The sequence below is a fragment of the Heptranchias perlo genome, chromosome 6 (assembly GCF_035084215.1).
Source record: "Heptranchias perlo isolate sHepPer1 chromosome 6, sHepPer1.hap1, whole genome shotgun sequence".
Classification (NCBI taxonomy): Eukaryota; Metazoa; Chordata; class Chondrichthyes; order Hexanchiformes; family Hexanchidae; genus Heptranchias; species Heptranchias perlo.
The window spans coordinates 69,927,256-69,949,952 of record NC_090330.1 but is presented as its reverse complement, the minus strand read 5'-3'; the positions used below and the strand labels follow the sequence as shown (position 1 = coordinate 69,949,952).

Here is a 22,697-nt window from a genome sequence, read left to right as displayed (position 1 = left end):
CTCTATCTTTGAGACTGTAGGAGACACAAATGAGGGCCCGTTCTAGTTTAATGCTTTCTGCTAATTAGCCTGAACCCAATAAAACATCGACCAGCAGTGGATCTAATGTTTTTTTCGCAGCCAAATTAATTATGCTACTACATTCAAGTGTCAGTAATACTTTGTATGTGCCTCCTTGAGTTATGACACTTAATAACTGTCATAAAATGCATGGGCATTGATCCAATATCTTGCTTTTAAAAAAAAATTCTTATACATTCCCTGAAAATAGGGTAAGAAAGGGAACATTGTCAGAATGCCACTGTACCTTAAAGGGGTACTACATCAACTTCTTCATTAGATATGAAAAATGTGCTACAGTCAAATAAAAATGAAGAAGGAAATTAAATGGATTGAAGATTTTCCAACTCTTGTATGCGTCGTTATTTTAGGAGACACCGCAATGCCTTTAACACAGTGTGTCGCTTGACAGGGGCAACTTGATTTGTCTAGCTAACAGGAAAGGTCACTGCCATGTCAAGTTTTATGCAGTCGTCTTTCTCCATCTGGGGGATTTCCCTTTACTGTTAAACAAAAGCATGGTGGGTGCCTATGAATATTCCTAACGCTGGCAAGTTTTTTTTTAATCAGTTCACAAAGACTAACCTTCTATTGATAAGCATGAGAATATAGTATTCACCTCCCCCACCCCCTTCATCAATAAGGCCACTTATCTGAAATGGAAGCAACAAGCTCCGCAGTAATTGTCTCGCATTATGCCCAGGTCCTTCAAGGACGACAAGGAATTCTTTAAACTCGAGTGTCTCGATTTAATGAGCACAGATTCTAGGGGCCATGATTGTCTTCCAAAATGCGAGCTTCAAACGTTGCCCGTGGCAAAGAGAAAGTGTATGAGAAGGACACCAGCCACTTCCCATGCCTGTTACAACACCCCTGTATCTGCTGTAGCTCTCAGGAAGGATCAAATGCTACTAGCAGTTACAAATTGATAGTATTTTCACTGTGGCAGAGGAGTTTGGACTTTTGAAATTAAAAAGAAATGGTACTTCACAGCTCAAAGGCATTGTTTTGTTTCTTCCTTTTTGTGTTTTGTTGGTTTATCAACAGCACTGCCTTCCTAGATGAGAGACGAAGGGCCCTAAAAGCCAATCATCTTTTACAAAAGTAGTGAGTGTAACATATTTGCCACAAAAAAAACAAGGAGCACAGCTTTTGTTTTTGGAATCAAATATCACTTGTTCATTTCCAATGTCTTCTTTAATCTTCCACATAATAACTTCAAAATGCAGAAGTGAAATTTACCCTGATGATGACTTCATCCCAAATTTCAGGGACAGGGTTATTTGCATAAGAGGGGTAGGTGCCCATGCCATTTACAGTGCTCCCTGGGAATCGGCTCAGCAGGGGGCACAGGAATTTTGAAACGACACCCTAGCGGAGAGGGATGGCAGAAGGTACAAATTTCAATTTGCTTCCCTCTGAGATCAAGTGCCAATGGGAAAAGAAAGGCATTGCAGGGGCACACTTACGGCACTTGTACGGCAAGTATGCCTGCATCATGCAGGGGTACTTACAGTTGGCCATATGCTGGGTGGAGCCAAAGGGTTTTTGGGCTGAGACCATTATCCTGCCAGTCTGTGATATCACGCCTGTGAGAGGGGTGAAAGGCGGAAGATGCATTTGGCTCCCCTCCCCACCTGACTTTTGGAACGTGGCCAGAAAGGGGTGGAAACAGATTCCATCGCAAATTCCTCCCCCCACCCAGACTGCACCATTTCTGTGCCCAAAACGAGCCAGAATTTTTAGACCCTTGTTCTTTGGCTGATACAGTTCAAATTGTCCTGGTTGATAGCTAAACAGGAAACAGATGTTGCTGTATATTTAAAATGTCCTCCTTTAAATTTAACGGTTGGGTTTTAGGCTAAAAGGACAAAATACAATAAATGCTCCATTCACACAATGGGTCTGATTTGAGTTTCACTTTAGATTTTTATGAGCAGTCAGTTGATTTAAGTTTCAACCCCAGATACTTACATTCCTTCTCTGCAATTATGGTCATCAATCGTAGCCCAAGTCAGGAGTGCCCTCCATTAAAATCTACCACCCAGCATTTGGGATGAATTTACTGAGTTCTTGGTTGGGCTGCTAAATGAAATGCTTCACAGAAACAGCCACGCCTCGATGGAAGGGAGGGCTGACAGCGATCATTTGTCCTGCTTCAACCACACCTCCTGCTGGCTGACTACAGATCGCATTAGGACGGGAAATACAGAATTCCATGGCCTGAGCTGCTCCACATTGTCAGCGAGGGAGGAGGATGCATAAGGGAGGGGAGCCAACAGCCATCAAAATGTAAGCGAAGCACTGCAGTTAGACGCACTAACAGGCAAATTCTAAGTATGCAATACTAATTATTGTGCAAGCAATTTATTCAGCAGCACATTAGTCGATTGAAAAGGTTACTGCATTCTCCATCACTATCATCTCTAACTCATATAACATTGCAACAGGAATCCATTGGAATGTGACAGTGTTGATGTGACGTTGGGCGTTATAACAGCCATGTTAACTGCATTAGCACAAGCCAGTAGTCAAATTCAACTTTTCCTGTTTCATTCCGAGCCTCACTGAGAATATTTTTCTAATTAGCAGGAGCCCACGTTAAGCTTAGGTGCATCACAGCCTAGCTCTGAGGGGGTCAGGGACTCTGTATGCACTGGGAGGGAATGTGGAAAGGGATAGGGACAGAAGCTGGTTCTGTCTATTTCAATGCTGTGTTCTGAAAATCCAATTTGTAAGTGTTAATGGGCCAGAGTGCACAATATCAAATTGCATCTAATTTGTTCATCAGAACTGTGATGCAGATAGAACAGAAAGGAAGTTAAGACTTAAGGTCAAGAAAATCCATTTGGCCCATCCACTTCCTGCTGAGTCAGGGATTTATCCAATTCCCTTTTGAATGCTCCTCCTGGTTGAGCGTTTACTTACAAATTGATTGCCAAGAGTACAAAGTTATATAAAGTTGAGCAGAGGGTTATGTTTTATGAGTTAACTATTGAAATGCATCATCTCTTTAAAATAAAGGCCCTGAAATTAAACTGTGGGATACTAATAAACAAGTATTTAATCCCTCTCTCTGTTTTAGACGGAGGCATTCATCTGTTTAAAACAAATGGGTTAATGCATAAATAGCAGACAGATAAGTTTTGATAAGTATGTTTAACATCAGTGTGCTTGTGTCACGTACCCAAGCATTTATCCTCTGATGACTTTTACTGTTTTGAAAACACATGCTCACATTATCATTTATAAAAAAAAGCCCAAATGAATTATGTAAACCACGCAGATTTTTAAACTCGGGCTCTCCATGCCCACAATTTCCCGACCACTAAAATGAATGGTTGGAAAACTGTAGACAGCGAAAGCTCAAATTCCCATTATGCAATGGCAGTGGATATTTCTGAAGTTTTGTACATTCACCGCTGTAGTACCATCCGAATAAGTAACATTGCAATCCGATAATCACTTTGGGATTCTGGGTCAGAAATTACCCTCAAAGAGTTAATCTGAAAATAATTCAGAAGCACGAAAATCAGCCTGTTCCAATCCAATGGTTTTAGCTTTTGAAAACCGTCCAATCACAAACACAAGCAATGATATTAATGACCCAATGATTGCCCTGTAGGCTCCAGTCAGGCACAATGTACCATTTTAAGCAAGAGTTCATCCCTTGGTTAGTCGATGTCTACATTCACTGAGTTAATGCCGACTGACAGTTTGGAATACAACATAACTAATGAGAAAACACACCACTCTCCAGCACAATAGTTTGATGTACATGAAGCTATTTGCTTTGACTACAAACAGTTCTCCAATAAACTTAATAAAGTGCCACAGTCAGGTTGTGCCCCACTGATGAACCTTATTGCTTTACAAGGAGAATCTTTACTCGGTAGGAATCTCGAGCAATTTTCCACCTGTCTGCTTCAATAAAACATACGTTTGTCGTGCATTTTTAGATCAAAGACAATAATATAATGTTTGTAAAACACAAACAGCCCTTGATAGCATGTAGCTGCCTTTACACTGTATTTAACAGGATTATGTTTGCACCTATCAGAATTTTGTTTTGTCATCTTCAGTGGATGGATGAATCAACTCCCAACGCATCTCTGGGACATCGCTTCAACTACTGAGAGCTCAAATTTATTTTTTTTGGAAGGACACCTTTAAAAGTCTTGGCACTGGGGCAAAGTTCCAGCAGTGAGGCAAAAGTTTCCGATCAAGAGGCATGGCTAGCAATTAAGGTTGTGGGATTCAACTAATTAAACATGAGGTATTTCCATACATATTGTGACACTAGGGATGGCTGAGTTTGACACCTCTTTCATTATCCAAATCTCTGAACTCTATTCTGTGCAGAGCTGTTGTACTAAATGTATCGCCTATGCTTCAAAACCAGCAAAACCCAACAGGAAAATCCATTAACATTCACGTCAAACTGAATAACACTAGTGATATCGCAAAGATATAAAATGAGGAGGGAGGAAAGCAGAGAGTTGTTCCAATTCTCTTTTACAATCATTTTCTTCAAGAACAAATTTATTTGAAGCGTTCAATTCATGTTTACTTATCAGTTCTCATACAGTCACATCATTATTAATAATGAATAACATCTACCACCCACAGGTGAGGGTAATTTTAAATTATGTCACCTGGTGGGAAACTGATGCAATCTGATTGGCCGACTGTTTTACATGCCGCCCAATTTTACTTACCGTGGAAAGTAAAACGGACAGCCGATGTGATCACTTCAGTTTCCCACCAGGCGAGTTAGTTTAAAATGACCCACTACAATCTCATCGCCTCCTATAACTCAGGTCAATGCTGCGTTTTCAGTGGTACTCTTAACAGCAGTATGTCTGAATAAGCTAAAACAAAATGGGGCTCAATTTAAACTTCCGGGCAGAAACGCAGCAAAGCGAGTGGCAGGCCTGTCTGGGATCGGTAGCAGGAAGGCTCAGCCAGTTTGAACGACCGAACCTGATTAACATGCCGCTTGTCGACTTGCCGACCAAAGCAGCCGGGAAGTTGGTGGTAATCAGCTAACCGCCAGTTAAAAACAAGCATCGGGAGGCCGTCACCAGGGACCCAGGGGAACAGTCCAGGTAAGTTCTCCAAGAGAGGAATCCCAGTCAGGGAGGGTGGGAAGCCAAGGGCAGGGGAGACCTACAGTTTCCTTGTGGGAAATTTAAAATTGCAGTCAGCCAGATCGGGGCTGGAAAGGAATGAGAAAGTCCCCCGCTCCATTTTAACTGCACCCTCGCCTGGTTTCCGCCAGGGGTGGGTGGGGGGGCGGGGGGAGGGGAGTTGAAATTGACCCCATGAATTAGCATGAGGCAAAGATTCAGGACAAAAAAATACCACCATCTTAACAATTCCAAATTATCAATCTCTATTAGACAAGAACTCCATTAAATTTTGTACGCCTTCAATGGTGTCAGACACAAGGGTCTGCAGGTTTTCATTTGTTACTGGATCATATGTCAGCCATGGCTCAGTGTAGCACTCTCACCTCTAAGTCAGTAGTTCGTGGGTTCAAGTCCTCCTCCGGAGACATGAACACATAATCTAGACTGACACTTTACTGCGGTATTGAGGGGGTGCTATGGTGTCGTCTTTTGGATGTGATGTTGAACCGACGCCCCATCTGCCCTCTCAAGTGGACATAAAAAATTCCTAGGGACTATTCCAAGAAAAGCAGGAGAGTTCTCCCCCGGTGTCATCACTAAAAAACAGATTATCTGGTCTTATCTCATTGCTGTTGGTGGGACCTTGCTATGCACCAATTCGCTGCCGTGTTTCCTAAATTACAACAATGGCTACACTTCAAGAAGTACTTCATTGGTTGTAAAGCGCTTTGGGATGTCCTGAGGTTGTGAAAGGCGCTATATAAGTGCAAGTTCTTTCTATATATAATATTTTGTGCACTTGTTTTTCATGTACAGTCATTAACCTGAGTGATGCCACTGAATGTAGAGTGTAGCCAGTTACATTAACATGCACTTATGAGAAGCAATTTTATGCTTCAAATAATACCCACATTGTTTTCATTATCAGTTCTTCATGAACTTTACGATAGTACAGCAGTTAAAGCTTTCTATCCATGTCTAATAAAATTTCCTGTTGCTGGTTTCTCATATAGAAAATAACTACGGCTCCACATATCATATAAAGCCCATCCCTTATCACTGTGCTGCCCAGAACTACGGCACTTAAACGTCTTGTATAAAATGACAGCTTCAAGTCTTATCATAAGCTGAGTATTAAGCGACTCTTGCTTTAAACCAAGGCCGAGATTTTTTTTTCATAATTATTGGAATTGTTTTGGATGGCCTGTTTCTGCCAGGATCTATCACCAGACAAAAGGTCTTCACCATACCAATCCAAATTTTAGGATTGAGTTTAGCTCTAGGGTTAGGTTCTATGCAGTCACTAGGGTCCATTAATTAAGTCAGACACCATCAGACGACACATTTACAGACGACACTTCAAAATGTTACATGTCCTGAACACTGTCATAGCAAGTAATCATCATCCGACTGTAAACTGAACTAATGAGGTCTACTTGCTGACCCAAAGCATTAGCATGCTCCCTCATTTCTAGTCCCAGAGCCAGTAATGTGTCCTGCTAGAGCAACGAACGGACAGTAAATTAATGAAGATGTTGTAACTGGAGACTGAGCAAGGCTGGGGGAAAACTCTAAAGGCCAATTTCACAGCCTTGTTGATTTGTGAACAGAGGACAAGCCTGGACTCAGCTTGTTAAATCCAGATTGTTATAAGGTTGTTTCATATATAAATTTAGGACTGATTGGAAAAATAGACAGCTCACCAGCATGGGAATTTATATAATGTACGAGATACAGCTACAGTAGGAGTGTGAGAAGCAATGCTTATAGATTATTAATAGACATGCAGTACAAGCAAAATGCTGTGAAGTATACTCATATCCAACTCTTCATTGCTCTATTCTAATTAAAGCTATAGTCACACACTTAATATCCTATCAAGGTTTTGGCTGCTCGTTAAAAGGAATGTAAGAGAATCTGAACTTTACTCCTTGACATAAAGAAATTTTGATATGTAAATTTTAAACATCACTCTACCATTTTTTTTCTTTAACTTGACTCAAATTTCAAAATCAAACACATTCTACATCCTCAAATGAAGACCTAACTTTTTGACTGAGCTCTCATAGTCTCATTTTTTAAGTAACTAAATGGAACTGTTATGTAAGAGCTATAAATACATCCTTCAGACTAAAGGTTGCAGGGATAAGTATAGATTCGGATCATATATTACTCCAGGGCAAAATAGTTGCTAGGGTCAAAGAAAGAGTTTATATTTATAGAGTGCCTTTTATGCCCTCAGGACATCTTAAAGCACTGTACAGCCAATGAATTACTTTTGAAGTGTAGTCACTGTTTTAATATACGGAAAGACGGCAGCCAATTTGCGCACAGCAAGCTCCCACAAAACAACAATCAGATAAATGACCAGATCATCCATTTTAGTAATGTTGGTTGAAGAATAAATGTTCGCCAGGACACTGAGGAGAACTCCCCTGCTCTTCTTTGACTAGTGCCATGGGATTTTATACCTAAGAGGACAGATGGGGCCTCAGTTTAACATCTTATGCAGAAGATGGCTCCTCCAGGCATTGCAGCACTCCCTTATTACTGCATTGAAGTGCCAGCCTATATTTTGTGCTCAAGTCTCTGGAGTGGGACTTGAAACTATTACCATCTGACTCCAAGGTGAGAATGCTACCACTGAGCCACAAGGGGGGGGGCGGCGGTGGGGAGAGAAGTGGTGTTGATTGGGAACTGGCAGTCTGGGATCTATGGAGGGCAGTCGGCCATAGTTGAATAATGGAGATATGCAATGGCCAGATATTCTGGAGAATTGCATCACCTTATTTCTGTACGTACCTCCAGCCCTTCAACCCCTCCTCCCATAAATCTCTGTCCGACTGTGATCTCTTGTGTGTCTCCCCTCCCTTCACTTCACTATTGACGGCTGTGCCTTCAGCGGTCTAGGCTCCAGACTCTAGAATTCCCTCTCTAAACCCCTCCACTCTCCTCCTTTAAGACCCTCTTTAAAATCTGCCTCTTCGACCAAGTTTTTCTTCACCCCATCTAATATCTGCTTCTTCGGCTCGGTGTCCATTTTTGTCTGATTACACTTCTGTGAAGCTCTTTGGGATGTTTATCTACGTTAAAGGTGCTATTTAAGTGCAAGTTATTGTTGCTATATTATTTAATTAATGAGCATCATAGAGTATCTATGCAGAGTTTTCCAATCGAATGGGTTGGATAAAGTCAATGATAAGGTAGATAATACATGGTTTATGGAAGAAAATGCCTGGATTGACTTTTTTTTGTTCCCTATTTTCTAATATTCTTAGCATTAGGGATTCAAATGTCATCTTCAAGTTAGTCCACTGGCAGGAACTCACTAAGGATCTGAGGATCAAAGTGTTGTCAGTTACTTTCTAAGGTGAGAAATGTGTTGCTTTTGACTTGCTTTACAAATAGTAGCATTGTTTTAGCGTACGGCTAAACTTATTTATAAAGCTGCATTGTGTTGCAATAGTTAACCCCAGTGACCCCAAACAGTGCTAGAAACCTTAAAGCTTTAAAATGAAACATTTTTAAAAACTGAAAGAGAAGCTCATACAGCCAATTGACATCAGGACTTATTTCATTCATATATTGCTACATTTTTCCCATTTTTTTTACAGTCAGTTGCTTTTGGTTACAGATTTCTTGTCTTAGAATGTTAATTCCCTTTCTACTCAGTCTCTGTTCACATTTTTTTAGATTGCCAAGGCCTAAGGCAATAATTAGGCTTTGCCTTTACAATTAGTAACTGAATTGTAGACAGAAGAAAATGCTGTTCACATTTTAACAAGGATTCAAATTCAGCATGCAGCATTTTCCAGGCAAGACTTCCGTTTACACCTTAAGTGATTAACGTGTGGAATAAGCTGTCATCCATCTTGGCTCTCTGTGCCTGTTTTATTCCCTTAGCACATTTGGGTACAAGGAAATGACCCTTTTTATTTTCCAAGTTTATATAAACGAAGAGAGCTGTTAACTCAATGTGGATTGCAGAAGGAAAATACCAGCTGATCCTACAAATAAGCTGCATGTACATAATACTGCGAGAGAGGGTCTTGACAGAGGCAGAAGAGTTCAGATGAAAGGGGTTGGATGCAAAACTGAGAATATACTTAAAATAAAAGTATCACAAACCTCAAAGGCTCCTTATTTAGAAACAACACCTTTGAAGAAGAGCAGGGGAATTCTCCCGGAATTCTCCGGTGTCCTGGCCAATATTAATCTCTCAACCAACATCACTCAAACAGATTATGTGTTCATTTATTTCATTGCTGTATGAGAACCTTGCTGTGTGCAAATTGGCTGCCGTATTTGTTACATTACATAGAATCACAGAATCATAAAAAATAGGAGAAAGAGTAGGCCATTTGGCCCTTCGGGACTGCTCCGCCATTCAAAATAATCATGGCTGATCATCTAACTCAATACCCTGTTCCCGCTTTCTCCCCCTATCCCTTGATCCCTCCAGCATTAAGAAGTATATCTATCTCCTTCAACAGTGACTACACTTCAAAAGAACTTCATTGGCTGTAAAGTGCTTTGAGATGTCCTGAGGTCATGAAAGGCCCTATATGAATGCAATTTCTTTCACATCTTTCATTTTGACTTTTTAAGTGCTTGTAATTAGTTCAAAAGCTGGCAAGGCAAGTCAAGATACGAAAAATGTTAATACTTACAAATAATGTAATAATCCTCATATTTTTTGAATTCCAGTCCCCAGAGGTTAGGGCTGAATTCTTGAAACTTGATGGTAAACTTGACATCTTGATCTGGCTTGTTGCAATTGAGTAACGGTGTGGGGCTGGGCACAGCATTGCAGCTGTCGGCTTGGTCTTTTGACACCATGTACAGTTTAAAGTACTCATACTGTCCAGTAATCCTGGAGTCCACCTTAGGACAGATAATGTCCAGTTTGTCTCCTATCTGTGGGTACATCACCAGTCCTTTACTTGGTATGAACCTGATAATAAAAACACAGGAGAAGAACATGTAAATAAATGTGCACTTGCTTGCCAAAGAACGCAAACAAATATTCTGTTTCACAAGTTTTTTTCCCCCAGGTTTTTGCAGGAAGCTGGAACTTGATAAGTGGCCGGCTGCAATAACAAAGTACATCGGGATGGGATATTAAATGAAAGCAATGGAAAATCTTTTCCATTGACCTCTTTTTGTTGGACAGTCTCCCTTTTGAATACCCCTCTCCCCGTTCTAAAAAGTTAACTGTCAAAAGACTAACAAATGACTTCTACTCCCTGTACTCCAAGTTCACTTGTCACATTATTAAGCTGTATTAAAAAAAAGAGAATATTGGTGTTAGTATCATAGAAAGGTTACAGTGCGGAAGGAGGCCATTCGGCCCATCAAAGCTGCCCATCGAGTGTTTGTTAAATAATTCAAATTAAAATTTGAAGAAAGTAAGTTTTACTTTTCTTCTGATGTTCAGCATTATACTTTTTACAGACAGTCATTGTCCAGAAGCAGGCACAAATTCTTGCACCGCACAAGACAAGCGTTAAGATACATTTTTGGCTGGATAGCTTAGGTTAGAATAGAATTTGAGAGCACCTTTCGCAAAAGTTCCATTCCATAAAAAGGCTCCACCCAAAAGGATTTTATAAATTGCAATACGCACAATTTGTTTTATTCATGAAAGTGCATCCTGGTATACAGGCTGACTTGTCTTGGGGATATATGCTCATAAATTGCACTTGCTGCACTCATATCTGTACACCGCCACTAATCCTTGCTCTTAGATGTGTTTGCTCCAGTTAATGCTCGGAAGCAGCTCCTTAAACTCGCAGCTGCTGATACAATATCCCCAAGGCCCAGAACAAAGTGCCTTTGCCCCGTGAAGCTGATAGATTTTTACACAGAGTCTAACCTCAGCTGCACACAACCAAAACTACAGAGCTTGTCACACACTGCAACACGAAAGAACATTTCACCCATTATCCAGCGTGTGCATTAGTTAGTCACTTCTTAATCGATCTCTCCTGTAAGTTTACTTGCATATTAAGGATTCTGAATGACACCTGAAGGGATTCATCTCCTCTAGTTTAATTGTATTCTGCTTTACAGAATGGAGATTAGCAGGAGTGAACAGCATTGAGATTTACCTCACAATATAAGGTGGGTTAAGTTTTCGTTGTTTTCTATACTATTTATCTTATGTAATGATCAGCGACACCATGTGGGAACTTTCGGTTTTCAGGCGACCTAATGTCGTCATCCTTCTGCACAAGCGCCGGCCACCAGATGACATCACAGCACTGTGCTTTGTCTGAACTCGGGAGTGTTCCTATCTCTGTAACCTCCTCCAGCCCTACAACCCTCCAAGATCTCTGCACTCCTCCAATTCTGGCCTCTTGTGCATCCCCGATTTCCATCGCCCCACCACTGGCAGCCATGCCTTCATATGCCTAGGCCCAAAGTTCTGGAATTCCCATCCTAAATCTCTATCTTTCTCTCCTCCTTCAAGACGCCCCTTAAAACCTACCTCTTTGACCAACCTCTTGGTCACCTTTCCTAATATCTCTTTATGTGGCTTGGTATCAAATTTTGTCTGATAATCCTGTAAAGCACCTTAAGACGTTTTACTACATTAAAGGTGCTGTATAAATGCAAGTTGTTGTTAGCACTGTGCTCTGTCTGAACTCGGGAATGTAAACAGCTTGAATGCAGCACTGCCTGTCTACAGCCTGACGTGACTTGGTGTTGTAAAATTGTTTACAACAGCCTGACTGCCATTGCATGGATCAAATTACACATTCTAGGCAGAATACTGGGTGAGTGTTGTCCAATCACACCTCCCACTACCCTGCGTTGTCTGTACAGCTGTGGTCTACTCAAAACGTCATTTCCAGAAATGCAGCCTTATCTAAATGGCAGATACGTTAAGAAACACAAGCCATGGAGAAATGCTTTCTGTCCTGTAAAACCTATTTGTCTAGGATTAGCATATTGTTTTTGGATCTAACCATTTTAAATCCTGAAAAACTACAGACTGTTCCATGCTGGTGTGTGTTAATCACTTAAAAAAAATGGATTGATGTTTACTTCATTGATATACTTCAGTTTAACCAATCCCGTTTTATTTTTGTTTTAGGCTGTTGTTTAAGGCTGCAATAACCTGCATTACATTAAAAACTCACAAATAGCAATGTCTTTGGTCATGAAATTATCCAATGAAGCAACTATATTTTAGGAATTATTTTTCACTTTGGAACTAAAGTGGAATCAATTTAAGATATTATGATCAAACAAATGTGACCAACTTCATTACCATAACTACAGGGCAACAAATCAAAGTCAGGATCAGTTCTGTAGGATAAAGTCCTGCTTAGCATCAATATATTTAAGATTAATTGGATTTAAACAAAAAAGAGGAATCCCTGAATTGATAAAGGTTTAAAATATTCCAGTGCACTGAGAAACATGCTGAAGCACAGTAATTTCATATCACATGGGAGGTACTTATTGGCAAGTACATGGGAGGATTCCTTATATCATTAATGTTATGCTCTATAATTTTTAATTAGTATTATAGCCTGATACAATCTTACACTAGGTTCTTTTTTTTAAATGAAGGAATTAATCTGCTCTGCTCCACGTCAGCTTCTGAAATGATGATATCATGTGGTCAGGGACTGATCAATGTGTGTGATATCAAAAATCTGGTTGGCTAATGGCACAATTTATAATAAAGTATCTACCCCACCTTGATTAGAAATATGGAGACTAGGGGAAGGCAGTGTCACATTCATTTATACAAAACGTTAGCTCTTGGAAAAATGTACATCAGTGGTTTCACATAGATTACATTACTCTTATCCATTGTTAGAATTGGTTTACAGTTACATCATTTTGTATAATTAAATCAAACTGCCTGCTCACCTTCCCAAAGCACAATCATACGTTGATTAAATCTCTACCAATCCAATTGTTTCAGTAACGTTCACTGAAGATTGTTAATTCTGATAATCACATGCAAAATAATAGCATCACGAGACATTAGCACCCACTTGTAAATATCACTGTATATAGGAGATCGAACCCTCCATTATCCAATCAGCATTATTTTAATTCCAGAACTAACCAATTTAAATTAAATGGATTACCGCTAGTACCTAAATCACGCCGATCAGAAAATCTGGGTTTGCATGCCCTATCCACCTTCACTGCCGTTAACACTGCTCAAACAAACAGACTCACAGGGGAAAAGGATTCTAGGAAGTGACAGCATGAGAAGGCAGAACAAGAAATTACCAATCAGCCCATCTAGTTCATAGTTATCTAATCTGCCGTCCGAAGCTGTAATCTAAATGGGGGTGTGGGGAGGGGGGGTGGATGAGGGTTTAGACAACATTTACAAACTGATCTCATAGTTTAAGAGGTCGCCTCAACTCCTTGATTAGATCCTTGATTAGTAGTAAGTCAGTCTTTGATAATCACGATTCTCTATAAACTCATTATTGCCTATTTTTATTTTGCTTAAAACAAGGCTTTCAGGGACTGAGTGATTCAGTAGGTTAACTCAGATTGCCATTTCATCTATGAAACTCGGGTCAAATCCAGCCGGGGTTGGTTGGGATAGCAGTCTCCTCCCTCTGCTGCCGAGAATGGTCTAATGTGACATGGAAGATGGACACAGCCAATCCAGTTCATAGTTGCGAGGCCACGGAACAAAAACTCCAAAACTTGGCACACGTTGGCATTAAGTTGCCAACTGGCAAACTCAGTTAGAGAAACAAAAAGGACTGCTGGCTGTTGAAAGTATAAAATGCATGCTAGTGAAACAGGAAGTGCTTTTTGGAAGCTGGAGTTAAAGGTACATTATTGAGGCACAGTGAAGGGAATTATACCTGTGCAGGGAGTATCTGAAGCTGATAGTGGATGACAAAAATGGGTGAAGTGTTCCACTCTCTGACAGTAACATTCTTCATCTTGACCAGTATAAAAGAATTGCCAAAATATAAATGTTGACTACTATAAAGGGTTAAAAATCTTGTTATACCTGTAATACTGGCATAGTGGGCACTGGCACTAATTGAACAATGCCACCCAACTTGTGCCAAATGGGCCATGCCAGCCAAACAGAACTGGAATGTCCAGTGCCTGCAGCTCACTTCAATTGATAGCAAATTTTAGGATTTCAGATTCCACTGGTTGGCAAGATAGTGACAAAAAGGCCCAAATTTAAGACAGTCACAAAAAGATTTCAAGGGGAGGTAAGAAAAAGAAAACCTTTAGACGGAGGGTGGTTAGAATGTGGAATTCTCCGCTACCAACCTGTTGTTGAAGCAGAGTTTATGGGATAGATTTTGACTTTGTGCGATAGTGACTTTAATGCAAATAAAAATCGGGAGAGATGTAAAACGGGCTGCCTATTCGCTATCACCCGTTTTACACTACCGCACAAAGTCAAAATCTACTCTATACATTCTTTTAAAAGGGAATTAGTAGAATGAAAAGGGAGTATATTAAAGGGTATAGGAATTGAGCAACAGGATGGGTTTAGACTATGGCTTAGGTGGAGATCAATACTGGGTGGTCAGTCTTGATGGGCTGAATGACCTGAGCCTGTTTCTGTACTGGCACATTCTATGAAATCATTGTAAATGGAAATGATTTTCTGGATAGATTATATTTAATCCTAAATGGGATTAGATTTTATCTGAGTTCAATGGACTCTTCTGAAACCTACTTACCCAATACAATTGTAAGAGGGTTTGGACCTGTGCCAGTAAACAGATCGCTTTCTATATTCCTGATCTGTTGCCTCGGTTCCAGCTGCTACACTGAATTTGTTGTCAGGCCACCACTTTCCGTAGCTTTGACGACTAACAATGCAGAGTTGGTGATTTTAAACCTGGCACTGTTATACTGAATTTTCTTAGAACAGAAAAGGTTAAGGGGAAATTTGATAGAGGTGTTCAAAATCATGAACGGTTTTGACAGAGTAAATAAGGAGAAACTGTTTCCAGTGGCAGAAGGGTCGGTAACCAGAGGACACAGATTTAAGGTAATCGGCAAAAGAGCCAGAGGCGACAAGAGGAAACATTTTTTTACGCAGCGAGTTGTCTTGATCTGGAATTCACTGCCTGAAAGGGTGGTGGAAGCAGATTCAATAGTAATTTTCAAAAGGGAATTGGATAAATACTTGAAGGGAAAAAATTTACAGGGCTATGGGGAAAGAGCAGGGGAGTGGGACTAAATGGATAGCTCTTTCAAAGAGCCGGCACAGGCACGATGGGCGGGTGGCCTCCTTCTGTGCTGTACCTACTATGATACTATGAAACACACTGACACAGTATAAGAGCACTAATGTCTGACCAGTAGGCTATTACAGGTTTCATTTTAAATAAAATATAGTCAATACAGTCCCTTTAACTCCCACTAGATGCCTTTAGCATGTTAGACTGTAATACAGTATCAAATGTATTTGGTAGCTTAGTGACATCTTTTGGAAAGGAGGCTCTGAGGAGACTAATTTTATCCCTATTGCAGAAATTGTGCACAAACTGTGAAGATCAAATCCTTGTGAAAATCTAACTCTGTTGAGGTTTCTGACTGCAGCAACTGATTATTGGTCGCTGAAAGTGACTGGCTCCATAGATGTTTAACACTGGTGATTATGTGACTGTGACCTGTCTGTGATCAGCCACCTGTCAGCATGTGATTTGAACTTGAACAATTACCTTTGGTATTTGGATCATCATCTTTTATAGTTAGGGAGTCAGGAATGAGATAGGACTCTATGTAAGAAGCTGGTCCTATTTTTAGAGCTTACTAGTGGATGCCTAATCAAGGATCATAGATCACTCCTCCTTAGGGGCTACATTCTGAAAAAAAAACATCTGTGATCATCTTTTTCTTCCTAGTTACCCTTCAAATTTTCAGTTACTGTAATTTAGACTGCCACTTTATTTTCTAAAGTCTTAAACCTTCAGTCTGAATATCCTTTAGTTGGTTTGATCACGATGATAGATAAATTAATCTATGACAAAAATCCTTACTGATTATTATTGGAAAGTTTCTCTTTCCAGAAATTTACCCTAGACCCACGATTACAAGAATATAGTAGAGCTTCAAATGTGCGGCACTTGAAGAGATGCCAGAAAAATGTGCAATATCCTTCCTGAAGTCTCACTGAGTTATTCTCCATTTATATTCGTGGGGTCAGGTGCCTCTCTTAAGCATAGCCAATAAATACTTCAGTGTTGATCCTGAGAGATAGAGATTGCATGGTTCTTATTGGAGGCAAGAATGCAGTACGACACAAGATTAGCTAGATCTGTAAGCTGTTCAATTTTTTTTATGCAGGTTTGTGAACAGTGTACTGCAGTGGGCTGTCATTAGGCATGAAAGCAAATGATTTTAAATAGAAATAAACCCCCAAAAGATTATGGCCTGTAATTTCCTGCAAACGTGCGCTGAAACAACAGTGTAATGATCACATTCAACGTAGAGATCGAGGAAATTCGGATGCAAGTGACTTACGCCAGTTTTTACACTACGCCCGTGCTTTCTCAAATTTTGTGGCAATTCCGCGGACCCTCCGCTGAAACCCACTCCTGTCTTTGACATAGCTCCGCCCCCACATAAAACTGCAGCTCGCGCGTAAATTTCCTGCGTTTGCTAGTTTTTTGCAGGCGTAGACTTAAGCCAAAAAAATTAGATGCACAAAAGGCCAAAGTCACTATTTATGGAGTTTTACAGCGATTTTTAAAAAATTCTTACTTCGATCTGTACTGTATTTTCTATATCCTTGAATGTTTTTTTATGGCATCATAAAGTGTTAGATTAAAAATTGAAAAGCTTCCACGATTCTACTTTTTTGAACATACAGGGCTATAAATCTGACCATTGTTTTGGCGCTACACAGCCTCTTGAAGTTCCAAAATGGAGTCCGGGATGCGCATACGTGCTTCTAGCATGATGTGCACGGAGGCCATCTTGGTAAAGGCGTTTGCACAGGCATAGATAACGAACACTGGTAGCATGTAAAGTAAGGAGAATATGCATTAGATCAGTGTGTAATGCTGCTTTAAAGGCATAGACACCATTTTGGAACTTGATGCTGCAACCAACGCACTGTCTTAACCACTACCAGATAATCATGTCCTAGACGGCCTGGAGGACCCACCACCAGCACTATTTAAAGGGACCATGCAGGATTTACAGGTTAGTTGCTGGATTATCGCTTCTCGCTGCTGATGCATTTGTACCTGTTTTCGGAGGTCTCCTATACTTGAATACTTGAGGAGACATAGCCCAACATTTAAAGCCAAGACTTCCAGGAGTGAAGTTAGGAAACGCTTCTATGCGCAAAGGGTGGGAGAAGTTTGGAACGCTCTTCTGCAAAAGGTAGGTGATGCCAGCTCAATTGTGAATTTTAAATCTGAGATTGATAGATGTTTGTTAACCAAGGGTATTAAGGGACATGGGGCTAGGGCGGGTATATGGAGTTAGGTCACAGATCAGCCATGATCTTACTGAATGGCGGAACAAGCTTGACGGGCTAAATGCCACTGGCACTCGCTGCCTCCTGCTATGCGCCACCTTCTCCTGCAAGAAAGTGGGACGTGTGTCAGTGAGTGTCCTGCAGGATGTGTGGGTGATGTGCCTGTCATGGTTGAATAGCTGCCAGTGTGTGTGACCTGTGACTTGTGGGTGTGCAGCTTGCAACAGTGGTAATGTGTGAGGGTGAGAGGAAGCATCTGAATGGAAGATTTGAGTACTGATTTAAAGAATTTGTTGGTAGGTGAGTGATGGGGGGGTGTAGTGCGTGGAGCAGTGGATGCGACTAGTGGTGTAGTTGGTAGGAGATGCTGCTTGACAGTTGATCTCACTCACCTTGACCACTCATGTCAAAGCATTGAACTTCTTCCTGCACTCCATCCATATTTATGGAGTTATGCTATGCGTCTGGCATTGACTTTGTCCCCTACTGCCTTCCACTGCCTCTTGAGCATATGTCTGGAGAGCCTTTTGCCCTCCTGCGGATATAGGATGTCCCTCCTGCTGTCCACCTCTTTCACCAAGGCCGCTAGTGCATCAGCAGAGAACCTTGGTGCACGCACTCTCGCAGGCCTGGTACAAACTCAGATCGGCAGATTGGTGAAGTCTGGCATGCAGATTGGAGGATGTGGAATTTAGTACTGCACAACCTTTATTCAATGTTTTAACATAACTCAACAGTTTGTAAACGTAGGGACCTGCATCTGTGTTTTACGTGTGCGATGTCTGATCTCTGTTCAGACTCCGTGTGGACCCGTATCTTATTTTATGCAAATAAGAGGCGCAAGCAACTCACTCGAGATTTGGGCCCCCCTGCTGGTGAGAACGGAGAAAATGGAAAGACCAATGCAGTTGGGCCTCAACGCTGCGCATCAATCAGGTAAATTAAGTTGCAGCACCAATCTAATGTGCTGGCTGCGTCAGTACCACCAGGTGCGGGCCAATCACGCACAACTCGATGCCTGCGCCCGGATTCAGGGGTAAACCAATTTAACCCCCCATGTCAGATGTACATAAATAATGGTTTGCAGGCTTCAAATGTTAATTTTCATAGATAAGGAGGGACTTAAAGAAAGAATATTGCATTAGTTTTGCACTTTTCTCAGGCCCCGACTGTATACGCTGATTTCCACTAGATTTACTTCGGTTTTTACGATCCGGTATATGCTAATAATTGGCAGGAAATTTTGGCGTAAGTACCGGTTGACAAGATTGGTATAAAAACCGGCGTAATTTTTGGCGTACCTTTTGATTTGTGCCAATCCAGGAAATTCCAGGCATAATAAGTACAAGATCCCATCGCAAGCTGCACAAGAGTCCTGGGACGACTGAAGCACTCAACACAACATCATTGTAGGCAAACCACAGGCCATCAATCTCAAACCAAGCAGTTAGTTATTCACAAAATTCAAAGTCAGAGGGTACCATTTCTGCTTGGCAAACTCAAAGCTCTGCTGTTTACACTGATTTACGAACATATTTTTTAATCCATTTATTTCTATTAAATTTACATTTACAGGTCTTGCTGATATTAAATTTCCAACCTACATCACTGAGCGATTAAATGGAGCCCGTAACTATGTGAGGAAATAACTTAATTGGCAGCAGCAAACCTCTGCAGGAGTGGTTGGATCCAGTTATAAATGGCGTGGAACAAAACCTTGCCAAGCAATGTTAATAAATCAATGCACTCCACCCGCATTCACTATGTAACTAAATTGTAAAACGGCTTCATGAAATCTATGTGTGACTGTAAACTATTGAAAATACAATTTTTTTTAAAAAGGCACATAAAATGGTGAGGATTGGAATGCTAACAAAATGAAATGGAACAATAAAGCGCTGTTTATGTCACCTCTATTATCAATAGAAATCTATCAAGACCAGTATGAAGAGAGCTAATAAAGAGATAAAGAAATACTCTCCGCTGCAGTATTCCCTTACTTGTATAGTCATGTTCTTAGGTATCCCTTTTATCAAAAGCCAACAGAAAGGGGCAGAGAAACACTCCTTTTTTAATGACAGAAAGCAGCTGGACTGCTTCACCTATCATGAAAAAAAATTCCAACAAGTATAGCTGGAGCTTTCATCATTGATGTCGCTTTGATGTAGAAGACTTATAGTCCTTGCACAAAATAAAATCAGAACTTTTATCGGCTAGCATCCCAGTTATGGTTCCTCTTTTCTCTAGTTTTCTTACAGTTTGAAAAAACTGTGGATTGGCAAAGGTGAAATAAGACGGAGCAATTTAAACTGGTGAGACATCTACCCAACTGGCATCATACCATGTTCAAGAAAGTTACTGAATTGCTGTGGGTTTGTGATAGAGCGCAGGACTTCTGGGGATAAGCTGGACATTCTGAACTGAGGCTCTGATCCAGTCAGGTAGACCAACTGCTGTTAGTACAGAAAGGCAGCAGATGGTAGGCTCTTATAAAATGTAAATAGTTAGCTACTCATAACTAGAACTGAAAGCTGCCTTCTGATGAACTACGTAAAGGGGCAAACAACTCCGCTTGGACTTCAATGTGCTTTCCTTAAACAATGTGCCTAAAAATTCTAGGGCAAGGAAAGCATATGGATGTTAATGAAAGAATTACACAGGCATGGAACCAGCCTCCTGCTCTGATGGGGAAATGGGTCTGGACATGATTCCAGCACTCTCAGCTCCTACAAGCTTCAGTCTGGCACAGGTCCCAAGTCCTAAGCTGTAAAGTGGTGGCTAGTGAAATGGTCCTGTGTTTACCTTGTTGAGTTATGATACAATTACTCCATACATCGACTGTCAACAGTTGGGATACAAATTAAGTTCCAGTACCTCAAAATCCAAAAGAATGTTCTTATATAAATCATTTATACCAATTAATATTACAACAAGGATTCTTCAGCATGACAAAAATCAATTAATGTGGCTAAAGAAGTTAAACTATTAAATGCCTCTAGATAAACACAGACGTTACTCCTCTTAAAATCCCACAAGACGCTTTCTTAAATTGTCCTACCAAACCAAATTGTTTATTTTAGTGTGTTTATCTGGTTAATAAAGACCAAATGCTTAAAGCTAGATCTTCACAGGAGGGTTTTGGCTCTCCAAGATTAATGTTTGAAACCATTTGCATTTGACATTAAAGTCTTTGAATGACAGGGTGATACTTAAAACGAGTAGGGGCTTCTTAGTACAACTTTTACTTGTTGCTTCCTTCAGAGAACCGTAAGTTTAAAACATAAATGGTCATTTCTGCTTTAAATACAAGAGTAAATTAGACATGAGCTAAACCACGGTTTTTAAGGACTTATAACACTGAACTTGGTACAAATAACAGTGAGAATTTAATATACTCTATATGCATGATTTAAAATTGTATAGAGAAATGATTGTAGTGAATTGTTTCAAATCAGATCACTTGCCAGAATAACATTTAACTGTTTAACTGAAAGGTGACTGGATATTTTGGATACCATAAATGCAAAACTTAAACGGCTCTTTGTTAATGATAACATGCAGATGCTATCGACAACCCGAACTATACGGGTATCATGTTCAAATCATCCATTTGTGTTAGAAAGGTCCATCACTGATAAAGCATTGACACAAATATAATTTTATCTCTGTTGTTTCCTTAACAGGACCGTGGAGCGATCCTGTGAAATGATATATCTGATGGGGATAAGCAAACAGAACCTGCGGGATTATTCTGCTGGTGATCATTATAACCTCTGCTCTAAGGCTGTTCAAAGAGTACAGCAATTTCAAGTTGGCCTGCTAAAGATATATGCACATACGTGGATTTCAAGAAGCAAGGACTGACTCTGATATTTATCATGGCTTGCTCCCTGTTACAAAGCAAATATCTTGTGAACTGCCCCTGATGAAACACAGTCAATAAGGTTAATGCAAGATGTTTGGATGTGATTTGCTCAAAAGAGAAAGGATAAGTGTTACAATGTTTTCAGGCATCATACTGGGAAAAAGAACTTTTGATATGAATGTGTGAAGATTAAAGAGGAATTCAGAGAGAGCTTCCACAGCAGATGGTGAGATTTTGCAGGAAGAATTCATCCAACCAGTTAAGAAATGTATTTCTCTGGAACTTTGCATTCTTAACTTTCATGGTTATAAATGTCTTTAATTTTATTTAATGGAGAAAGCCAAATAGTGACATTCCAGGTGCTATCTTAGAAAAAGAAGATTGCTTTCTTCACCTTACAATGACACTCTGGGGGGAGAAGAAGTCAAGGGACAAGTTTACAGCTTTAACATTCCCCTCTCAGAGGCTCACTCGCCAGGAGCACGGATTGGGTAATTAAGCGCAGTGCCCATGACTTTCCATTCGTTGGGTTCCCAATATGAGCCCTCCCCGGCACGTGAAACTCTGTGTCTGAAATGGTGAAGATAAAATATAGCAGTAATCAGCTACTCATAATGCGCACCCAACAATGATTATTTATCAATTCTCATGAGCCACTTAATCAGTATAAACGTGAGAAAAGTTTGTTCATCCCGCTATGGAGTGCACAAACGTAGTAGAAAAGAGCTGACGGCCAGCCGAGAAAATACCGATTTACCCGTTAGATACTGCTTGTGTTCAGCCTCCCATTTCTCTTCATGAATACTCAAGTGAGGTAAGAGATAAAGGGATAGGAAATCCCAATGCAGCTGCTCCTGAGCCATGCCAGGCAGTGCATATCGTTAAATTGCACATTCAAGGCCTATAGCCATTCATTTTAGTGGAGCATCATGGGCTGGAGATGTGCAAGTTTAAGATGTGTACACCTGTTGTGGGCCAGGAGCGGTCACATTAGAATTTTTATCCCAAAAATCATCAATCTTTGCCACTGGTAACTGATTCTAGATAGCAGCCTCTTTGAATTTTAATATTTTAAGCATTGCAATTCATTTTTCAGGAAAAGTGCAATCTAAACCTCCGTACACATTTCGTATATTCAGTAATGCAACTTTAAGACACCAAGGCCAGGAATTTCCTCAGATCT

The 22,697-nt window shown here is 40.4% G+C and overlaps 1 protein-coding gene across 1 annotated transcript in view; it reads right to left on the bottom strand.

Annotated features, from left to right (window-relative positions):
• Nucleotides 1-22,697, bottom strand: part of LOC137323060 (ephrin-B2-like) — a 58,484-nt gene that overhangs the window by 19,642 nt on the left and 16,145 nt on the right. Inside the window, exon 2 of the mRNA XM_067986457.1 lies at nucleotides 9,863-10,146. Coding sequence (XP_067842558.1) covers nucleotides 9,863-10,146 — 284 coding nt within the window. The remainder of the gene's footprint in view (nucleotides 1-9,862; nucleotides 10,147-22,697) is intronic.